Genomic DNA, 11,024 nt, shown 5'->3' on the forward strand with positions numbered 1-11,024 from the left:
GGAGATGGAAGCAGAATTGCTGCCACGGCCTGCTTGGCTCTGTCTGTCAACCAGTCAGGTGGTAACACTGATGAGGCAGGGGAGCAGTAGCTGCTGGCAACAGAGGTAGTGAGGGGAGTAAGTCTGCTGAGGGAGGGGGTCCCACTGATGGCATCTTGCCCAAGGGTCTGCCAAAACCTGGGGCTGGCACTGCATCTTTTCCATTAGACAAAGGGATGCAGGGATAACAGTGAATCTCATTTCTGCATCTTCTCACTTTTCACCTCTAAAATGTCCAGTTTAGCACCTGCTCACTGTATTTCCACACTGCCATTTCTCTCCCCTCACTCCCTAACTGTTGTCCTTTCCTTTAGGTTTATTTTCCCCACAACCAGGCTGGGAGCTGAAAGCCAGTTCAGTGACTTTCTAGATGGGCTGGGGCCAGCACAAATCGTAGGACGGCAGACACTTGCTACTCCGCCAATGGGTGAGCGAACCAGTTCTAGGCACTCAGTGCTACAAGGTCACCTGAACACCCACCTAATTTGGATTTTGTGCAGTTAACATGCTATCAAAGTCATCTTTCACTGAGCAGGCATGGCACAGGGGCGGATTCCTGCTGAGCTCTTCTCAGACTGACCAGAATGGTGCTGTTCCTCGGGCCCATTGTTGAGTTTTGATGTGTGAATCACAGGTTCAAATCCTCACAGAGCTATGAAGCTCTCCAGATAGCTTAAACAGGGGTAGCAAATGCTTGGCCTGTCTGATGTTGCTGGTCTCCAGCTCCCACCAGCAACATGGCTGACGGGGATGATAGGAGTTGTAGTCCGGCAACAACTGGAGGGTCACAAGTCCCCACCTCTGCTTTAAGTGGTTCGTATTAGAAACAATCAAAGAAGGCCAGGAAAGTGTGCCAAAAAAGAGCCACAAATCCCCTTTTTGTCATTGTTAAGAGGGAATCTGTGATTGCCTTGTGTTGATAACCTTGCTATTATGAGGTATAACAAAATGCTCTATAAATACACCTGTTGTTTTGCAATTGAGGTGTGAACCTTGAATCTTTTCACTCCAGTACTTAATTTTGAAAATGAAGGTTTTCTGAGAGATTCAACCACCCCTGCTTGAAAGCCTGCCTTTTAAAATTCCTCTCGTCTTTTTTATATGGGAGTAGGATGTGGTTGTTAAGCAGTGAGGAAAAGTCTATCTGCACATGTTCAGAGGTACTTCTACATCTTTTTTTCTCGTGTTCCAAGCCTGAGCTCTGGATCAGAACAAGGACCCCTTCCCCCAATGCTGTTCTGTTCAAGATCTGGTTCTCACCTCCTATCAGCTCCATGTGCCACTGTTACAAAAATTCCTTTGAGCATACTGTTCAATATAAAGCAACTGTGAAAATGCACTGTTGGCACAACAGTAGTTTTCTTAAAAGGAGAGCTCCTTTTGTTTTTCTGTTTCTTGTGCTGCTTTCATCTTTTTTATTTTCCTTCTGTGCTGCTTTATTTTATTTCAATTTGCCTTTTCAGCCTGAAAACTGTGCCCTCTAGTGGTAAGATATGAGATTACCGATGGCTAAATAAGACATATCATAAAGGAGTCGTCTATCCTTCTGCACTCCTAGCAATGGAGAACCCAGTTTCTTTTTTGCCCTCTGCTGGTTAAAAACAGGAATGATGGGCATAGACAACTATCCTAGGGCTGTATTCACATGAACAGGCAAGACAATTTTGCTTTGTGCTGTTCACACATTACATGTGGGATAAGCAAGGCTTTTTTCAGCCAGAACTGGCTGGAACTCAGCTCCAGCACCTCTCAGGTGGGTGCCATTGCTGTTATAAGAGAACAAGGGAGGTGTTCATGGTGAGTTCTGGCACCTCTTTTTCTTGAAAAATAGCACTGGGGATAAATGTGTACAGAGAGCAACAGGCTGTGCTTTTAGCTCCACCCTTGGTGTTTGTTTCCTACTTGTGAGTAAGGGCTCTGCATAATCAGAATACCAGCACAATCAGATGTCCTGATGTGAAGAGCCCCCACTCATTAGCAGTTGCTCATACATTGAACTTCCTCCTTGCAGAATTGAGGCCCACATGTGGTGGATGGGGCAAGGAGATTCAATGTCGGGGCAGTGTTTAATGCATGGCCCTGCTTTCTACACATGTATTCCCTGTACACAAGTCATGTGTGAATAGGGCTACAGTCTCAGCATAAAGGCAGGACAAGACCATGCAGTTCTGTGGATACAGCACTGAATTCTCCTCTTTGGTGCTTTCTGAAGAGGATCATAGCTCAGTTGTAGAGCATCTGCTTTACATGTAGAAGGTCCCAGGTTCAGTTCCTATCGTCTGCAGGTAATACAATGGGAGACCCTGGACAGCCTCTTCCACTCAGTGGCAAGGAACCTATGGCCCACTAGATGCTGTTGGATTACAAGTCCCATCATCCCTGATCAGTGGCCATGCTGGCTAGGAGGTGGATGGGAGCCCAGCAACCTCTGGAGAGCAACAGCTTCCCTGTCAGTGCTGTAAGCAATTCCTGAACTCAATGAACCAAGGAACTCAGTTAGTAGATGCCAGATTACTAGGTTCCTAAGCTGTCCAGCCTGTTCAAAAGCATCCTGGCAAGGGAATGCATCCTGGTGAAGGGCCACTTTTGGTAAACGCTTTGCACTGATGGGGAAAAATGTTTTCATCTGGTGAACCCTGCTTCCATTTTATATTGTTTTGTTTCAATATTGTTGTTTTATTATAGGATTCTGATGTGTCTGGATTTTTGAACCCCCCTTTAGCAGTGTTGGCTGGTATTCATTGGGACTGGTAGGGCAGAAGGCGGGCGGGGGGGGGGGAACGTAGGTGGAGCCAGAGCCAATGACAGGGAAAGCCAGCTAATTCTGGTTTCATTCCCATCCTCCTGCCTGATGAGTTCTAAAAAGGCAAAACTGAGATGGAGGAGCAAGCTGACAGCCAGGGCCACCCCCTGGGCTGGTTTTGAGTAAGAGGCATGCAGGGTAGGAGCAGGCTGAGGTTGGTGGGACAGTGCCCCATTTGCCTTTAGAGACCACCCTCCGCTGCCCTTTAACCTGTATCCAATCCATGGTGTCACAGTATTCCAAATGTGGATATGCTACAGAAATGTCAAGGTGGCATAAAGCAAGTTGCAGAGATGATACATGACCGGCACAGGATTGTGAATATGTTCCCATGCTGACTTCTCTGACTTCTTCTAGGTGATGTCCACATTGGAATGATTGACAGGAATGGACAGCTGGAGGTAGAAGTAATAGAGGCCCGGGGACTCAGTCCAAAGCTAGGATCCAAGTCTATTCCTGGTGAGTAGCCACATCAGAGAAGGCCGTATGGATAGAAAATATCACGTATGACAACCGGCATGGAGCAATTGGATGTGGTTTGGGGAAAACAGACTAGTGGACTAAATTTGGTCCATGCACCAGAGGTATCCCATGGAGGTGTTAATTGAGTTGTTTCTAGTTGTTTACTTTTTTCAGAGTGCTAAACCTAGTCATTATACATTCTCCTGCCTCCTCCTTTAGAAGTAGAAAGAATATGTAAAATGGGGTTCATGTTTGTAGAGAGGCAACTGGGAATTTGAGGAAAAAGTACAGGGAAGACTGGGTCTTTTCCAGTAACTCCTTCCTCACTTAGTTTTTCCTTCCAAGAGTTTTACCATCATTAGTCTCACTAAGACACCCAATTCTCTCTATCATATATTTTTTAACTCTGAACACACAGATTACTATTATAAATTGACTTAGTAAGAGTGCTAATAAATGCTTAACATTTAATTAATTCATGAGATGTTTTCAAAAAGTGCTATTTGATTATACCTTTGTTGCCTAAGGGGACGCAGGTGGCACTGTGGCCTCAGCGCCTAGGACTTGCCGATCGAAAGGTCGGCGGTTCGAATCCCCGCGGCGGGGTGCGCTCCCGCTGCTCGGTCCCAGCGCCTGCCAACCTAGCAGTTCGAAAGCACCTCCGGGTGCAAGTAGATAAATAGGGACCGCTTACCAGCGGGAAGGAAAACGGCGTTTCCGTGTGCGGCTCTGGCTCGCCAGAGCAGCGATGTCACGCTGGCCACGTGACCCGGAAGTGTCTCCGGACAGCGCTGGCCCCTGGCCTCTTGAGTGAGATGGGCGCACAACCCCAGAGTCTGTCAAGACAGGCCCGTACGGGCAGGGGTACCTTTACCTTTACTTTACCTTGTTGCCTAAATATCTGGCAGTTCCTTTTTAATCCTGCCCCAGCTTCTACCTTTTTCTTTACCAGAAGGCAACATTTTATCTGAGTTTCCCTGCCACAGGATAATTTTGTTTAACCACAAGGGCAAATGAAAGTGCCTTAATGTAAGAATAAAGTCTCCCCTCAAGCCCTATCCCCCAGAGACCTCAAAAGTGTTTCATCTGCTAGACCGCCTCAAAAACCAGCCCCGAGACATAGTTGCCGTTATAACAGGCCCTTCATGTTTTTCTCTCTCTGCCAATGCAGCCACCTACATCAAGGTTTATCTGCTAGAAAATGGCGCCTGCTTGGCCAAGAAGAAAACAAAGACTGCCAAAAAGACCTGTGACCCGCTCTACCAGCAGGCCCTACTCTTCGACGAGGGCCCTCAGGGAAAAGTGCTACAGGTGATTGCTTTCCTCCTCTTTAAAGGGTAAGAGGATCACTACCACAGCTCATCTTCCCTCGGACCGAATATGTCCTGGTGGTACATGAGGGAAAGAATATTCTACAAGCTTTTATAGAAGGGCAACCCATTGGGGCAAAGTGAAAGTTTCTGCTGAGGTAAAATGCCCTGGTTATGGGGAGGGGCTCGGTAGGCCTGTGTGGGCATGTGGGCAGCAATAAAAAAGCCAGGGTGGTGTAGTGGGTAGAATATTGTACTAGGACCTGGGAGACCAGGGTTCAAATCCCCACTCAGCCATGAAGATCACTGGGGCCAGACCTTGGGATAGTCACTGCTTCACAGGGGGGTTGTGGGGATTAAATGAGGAGCGGGGAGAAGTGTGTACACTAAAACCGCAAGACAAAGGATTTGCTTCGGCAAAACCCCCAGTTTTAGACAAGAGTGAAAATACATAAGGCATGTTCAGGCATTCACAAATGCTGAAAGTGAATGAGCATTTCCTCAGTCCCTTATCTTTCCCAGAAGTCTGCTTTCTCAGGGTCCCCCAATGCAAGTGGAAGCTCCTTACAGATCTTCCCCACACAACAGGGGAACTGGCAGCCACTGTTCAGGGTTTCAGGGAAGGAACATTTTCAGCTCTACCTGGAGAAGTTGGGGATTGAGCCTGGAACCTTCTTGGTTGCAAGGTAGATGCTCTGCCATTGAACTATGGTCCTTCTTGCATAAAGCAGCCCTTTGGTTGACTCTGTAGGGAGGGATTAAAAGGGATATAGTTTATGAATGTCAGCAAGTTAAAGGCAATGGAGCTCAGGATTGCTGACTGTATACAAATTACTTTTATTTATTTGTTTGTTTGTTTGTTTGTTTGTTTATTTATTTATTTATTTATTTATTTATTAGTCATGCATATACTATTCTATTTCCTGCTTTCCTGTGTGTATAAATGTCCAGAATCCAGTTCAGATACAAAGAAATTAGAGGTGTCATTTTAGATTTCATATGGGGCCAAGGAGCTGATGTTAAAAGCCTGCTCTTCAATATATTCAAAATACCGTAGATTGTAGACAGAAAAGGAAAGGAGAGTAGCATTAAGGGCTCATTCATACCTTTTGCCCCTGTGCTTTCTAGGCACAGGTGGCACAGGCTGTGCTTTAAAGTGCTGTATCCTCCTCTTTAAAGCTGAATAAGAACAAACAGAAATTTGTTTTTTTGTGGATTGCTGTTTGCTCTGATTCAGCAGTAAAGAGTGGGCTTTCATGGGGAAAGTGCCAGGGCAAAGACAAACCCAACAACAACAACGCTTGGACATGGTGCTTTAAAGTATACACCTGTGCCTGGAAATGCGGCATAAAAGGAAGTCTAGATAAGCCCAAAGACTATATCTTTGTGGTTACATTTTTATACTTCATAGTTGGCATAGGAATGTTAACCACAAAGGTCAAACAGTTGCACATATATTCCCCATTTTGGAACACATGGATTTAATTGTTTATTTATGTATAGAATTTACAAGCTTACCTTTTGATGGGAACATCCTCAAGGATGGCTAGCAGCTTACAAAAATCAGTACACAAAAAAATAGAAGATATAGTTGTTACGCATGTCTAATATACTCTCTGTGCATGTTTGCTCATAAATAAGGATTTTTCTCATTTTACCAAATTCAGTAGTAGTAGTAGAAATAATAATGATAATAATAATAATAATAATAATAATAATAATAATAATAATAATAATAATATGCTGCCCTTCTGACTGGGTTGCCCCAGCCACTCTGGGTGGCTCCCAGCAGAATATTAAAAACCCATGTCTGCAGGAGTGTGTAATTCATACATTTTTGTGTGCCATTTTCACTAATAAGTGCATTTTATGCATGCTTCCCTTAATATGCACATTTTTTTGGTCACAAAATCTGGAGAAGTGCTAATTTCAAATAATAGTTATGTTTTGATTTGCATATTATTTCAGGGACTGCAGATTAGGTAGTAACCTAACCAAATGTCTCCCTAGTCAGTTCCACTGAACTCATTGGGACTTACTCCCAGGTAAGTCAGTATAGGATTGTACAGCTTAAACTGCTTTTGCTGCAATCCCTCTTCACGCTTGCCTAGGAATAAATCCCATTGAATGGTATGACTCACTTCAGAGTGAAGATGGATAGGACTGTCCTGTGGATTATTTTGTCACTCAGCGGCTGTATTGCACCTCACAGTAAACCAGGGTGAATGATTTATCACTATGTACAGATCACTCCCACTTTGCTCCCCTAGGGAGAAGGAGCAAAAAAACATAGTCCTTGGCTTAGTATTACATCTGAACCAGGGTTCAAGCAAGCCATGATCTGAAGCTAATGCTTGTTCTTGGCTTACCAATCATGGGTTGTTTGGAGCGAAACAAACCACAATCCCTAGTTGAAATGCAATGCTTCTGGGGAAGATCTTCATGTGCTCTGTGAAACACTAATCATGGCTTAGGATGGTGTGCGAATGCACCCAATGTGTAGAACTAGGGAGTTGGCTAGAAACATAGGGGCTCCTAAGGATTAATCATGTGGTCTGAAAAAGCAGAAGGCGGACAGATTCCTTCCCAACTTCTCTAAGTGGCATATCTGGTAGGCCTCCCCCTTACTTTTTACTCCCCATAGTGAAGTTCTGCTGGCAGTTCAACTCCTCCTTCTCCTTCATTTTAGGTGATTGTTTGGGGAGATTATGGGCGCATGGACCATAAGTGCTTCATGGGAATGGCCCAGATCGTTCTAGAAGAGCTGGACCTGTCCAGTGTGGTGACTGGTTGGTACAAGCTCTTTCCCACCTCCTCGCTGGCGGACTCCACCATCGGACCCCTTACGCGACGTCTCTCCCAGTCCTCTCTAGAGAGTTCAATAAGTCCTTCTTGCCCTTAAGGATGGACTGGGAGGAAAGAAGGAAAGCAAAGGAGGAGACACCCTGCTCTGCCACAAATTTGGTAGCATGGTTTGTAAATATCCCATGTCTTTCCCTCCCATCACCCTTCCTTCTACTTCTTCACAGAGGGAAGACTGCTACCAACGATTTTAGGCATTCCCTCACTCACCCTGCAGGTATGCGATTAAAGGAAGAGATAATTCCAGAATGTGGTGGGGGAGGAATTAAAAGGAGATGGGGGGGAGGAAAGGAACATGTGATAAAAGGCAAGTCATGCGACTGGCTCCCCATTTTCAAGACTGTTGCATCACTTTCAAACAAATTGCCTTTGAAAAGGAGTCACCCATTTCTCACATCTCTAATGCATTTTGGGGGACACATCTCGAACCTGACTCAGTTAATCCCATTGCAAGTAGCATGTTAATTGAATATGTTTCTTTCCTGCTCCATATTGTTTCATTTCCATATCTCTGAAGGAGAAAGTAGAGCTTTTCTCATTTTTGTTTAGAAAAAAAGAAAAAAGAAAGACTGACTGAAATCAAGCACTATTCAGCTTTTTAAAAATGAATGTAGCATCTTCAGACATTATGTAGCCTGTCATGTGCTCACAATTCTCTCTGCAATATATGGGTAGACAGTTTTCCTCCTGAATTTCTGGGTGCAAGCCTTGGAAATGTTGAGCAGGCAATCAGAGTTTTGTTTGTCTTGCATATAAAGGGTGGGAAGACAGGTGATTCTGCCAAAGTTGTGAAGTGGGGGGGGGGGAGCTATAAATGGTGCATTTGACATGACTGTTAAGTTTAAAGTATATTAAGGTTCCTGTTTTGCTTTCTCATCTTAGGAACAATTTAATTTGTTTCTCCTACTCCAACCAAGGCATTAGCCTTTGGGCATAATCCAATCTCTCATCCAAGCCCCACTGGAATTGTGGGGCTTGTGCAAGAGCCCAGTAGTGCTGCATTGCTTCAGCTGAGAGATGCACACAAGATAATGCCAGAGAGATTGGTGTCCTTTGCAGTTTCATCTTTGCATAATCTTTGCCTTTGCATCTGGGTCCAGTTGGCAACCCAAGAGGCAGGATGTCAAACCACTGGCATTCAAATAGAAGGGGAAACTTTCACTGGACAAGGTAGAATATGCCTCTTTGAAACCCTATTGGTGGGCATATTTGAATAGCACATTGTGGTTTTCTCATAAGGGTGAATGCGGTTCTGTCAATCTACTGTTTTGAATTTAAAACGTTCTGGCTGCAATCATAAATGCACTTACTAGGGAGTAAGTCCCCACTGAATTCCCAGTGGAGTTTTACACCTGTGTAAACCTGCATGGGACTGGATTATTAGTTGTGTATTCATGTGTTCTTAAGTAGCAATCTGGCACCCAAAGCAAGGGCCAGTTCCTGTAGCAAAACTGAGAATTACAGCTTTTAATGAAGGTGCCTACTAAAATTTGATGAAAATACTCAGGGGAGATACTACTGGAAATCATTATTTCTTGTTCATTATTCCTATGTTTTTTAAGTTTCACACTGACCGTAGTGTAGGAGATCTAAAACAGAAGGACCCCTTGTCACTGCAGAAGCAAACAAGAAGTTTCGGGACAATTTCTGCTTGCCAGGTAGCTTTGGATGTTTCATATTCAGTCCAACAGTGCTCAAATTGAGATTTTTAAAGAAATTATTATTAGTAGTAGGGAGCACATTTCACAAAGAAATTTCATAATCCTAGATATAATGCACAAGATAAGATATGGGTTCTTCTGTTGCTCTAGCCAAGCACAAAACAACCAAGTTCTTAAGAAGAGTTAGATTCAGAGAGATAAGAAAACAGCAAAGAATCATTTCCACCATTGAAATGAAGTGGATGGCAACCTTTTGCTGATGATGATCTGAAGGGATCCTGTCTCTGCCCTCACAAGGCACAAAGATCTGCACAGTAACCCTCTTTCAGCAACTTTAAACCTTTCTGATCTTTTGGATTTGTAATTTATGTGCTTTCATGTTTAAGGCATCAGATGTACAATTTCAGCAAACCTGCAGCCTTCAGAGAGTTGATGAAATTCCATTGGTCTGGGTGTTCTCCTTGGCCATTTCATGCCTTTGTTCCAGTATTTTGTCCATTGTGGCTCCCCACGCCCCCCCACCCCACCCCCAGAATAAGCAATATGTTGGTTTGCACCCAAAGTGCTCATTCTCGGGTTAATGTTAGAAAGTCTTCAGCGGGGGTGGGGAACTGATGCTCACTGATGTGTTAGTCAAGTCATCTGTATTGATTGCTTTTTGCTATCCTCCTGCTGTACCTGCAGGTGTGGGCATTGCAGAAGATATAGCAAAGCATGAACTACTTTAAGTTACTTTGTCCATCAGCATTTATGACAACCAATGCATCCAGCTTTGCTCTTGCAGAAAAGTGAACAGATCTGTTTGGAGGTGGAAAAAACTACTAAATCACCACTTAGGTCATGACATGAAAGTTATTCAATTGGCTGTCCAAGCCACCTACTTTCTTGTGCCAATAGTAGAACTGTGCAACCAAATAGACCTATTTCTTGAAACCAAAAGAGGGCCATAACGAGATTTGCTGCCAAAGGCATCACTGAGCCCACTGCTTGTTTGTGAGTGAAGTAGGAAAGACAATTGAGATAGTGGACCAGTTGACTAGTTCTGCAAGTTACACCAGCTGGAAGAATATTCATGAAGCACCTAATGCCTCTGGGCCAGAATAGGGAGGAACTCTCTTGTAATACATGGCTTAAGTTTTCATAATGGCACTCATGCTCTGGAAAAACAAGAATACAAGAGCATCACTTCTAAACACATCTCGCAGATATTTCTTCAGATGAAACTGGAACATTGTTGCCAGGCGGAAAGCACCTGGCAGCAGACAGAAAGCGGGTCAATGATTCTCCATTCCTCTTGCATCCACATGGTGAAGTCATGACAAATCAGTTTCCAATATGGACGCAGTATTCTTGAGCCAGTGCTGATAGGCATGAAAAACCTGACCTGCTTCACATTGCAGGTACAAACTGGGGCATAGAACCACTCAGTCCATGTGTCAGCACATGGGCTTAGGCTTTATCAGTTGGCCCATAACAAACTGTGGCAGTGGGATATCTTCTTTGCTTTTCTTACCATGAAGAACCCCAACCCACATTTGTTCAGCAATGTGTGAATTAAGATTAGCTCTATATTTTAATGTCTGCTTCCAAACATAAGTGCACTGGCCGGCATCCAAAGAAAAAAGCAATTACTTTCATGCATGCATTCAAAGACCTTTAAAAAACACAGAACACATTTAAAACTTTTTTCTAATGGCTCATGTTTGTAGGCAAGGGGTTGCATCCATGGACAGAAGATATAAAGGTTCAAATGGTATTTGAAAAAAAACAAAACATTCCAGATTCTCTTGCACTAAACAATTTTCTAGGGGACACACAACCCATTCTGGTGGCAGTAATACTGTAGGAAAGAAAGCTGATGCAAACCAAGGGTGATGGGTTCATAGG

At 44.0% G+C, this 11,024-nt stretch overlaps 1 protein-coding gene across 3 annotated transcripts in view; it reads left to right on the plus strand.

Annotated features, from left to right (window-relative positions):
• RIMS3 (regulating synaptic membrane exocytosis 3) overlaps positions 1–10,442 on the plus strand; it is a 59,136-nt gene extending 48,694 nt beyond the window's left edge. For 2 of the 3 annotated variants that reach the window (XM_083751883.1, XM_083751884.1), the window contains exons 4-7: positions 354–466; positions 3,200–3,301; positions 4,476–4,615; positions 7,304–10,442. In XM_083751883.1, the coding sequence (XP_083608009.1) occupies positions 354–466; positions 3,200–3,301; positions 4,476–4,615; positions 7,304–7,516 (568 nt within the window). In that variant the 3' untranslated portion in view covers positions 7,517–10,442. Of the gene's footprint in view, positions 1–353; positions 467–3,199; positions 3,302–4,475; positions 4,642–7,303 lie in introns of all 3 variants that reach the window. The other variant, XM_083751885.1, reaches the window with a different exon arrangement.
• Positions 10,443–11,024: the final 582 nt, after the last annotated feature.

The sequence above is a fragment of the Podarcis gaigeae genome, assembly GCF_964106915.1.
Source record: "Podarcis gaigeae genome assembly, chromosome: 8".
Classification (NCBI taxonomy): Eukaryota; Metazoa; Chordata; class Lepidosauria; order Squamata; family Lacertidae; genus Podarcis; species Podarcis gaigeae.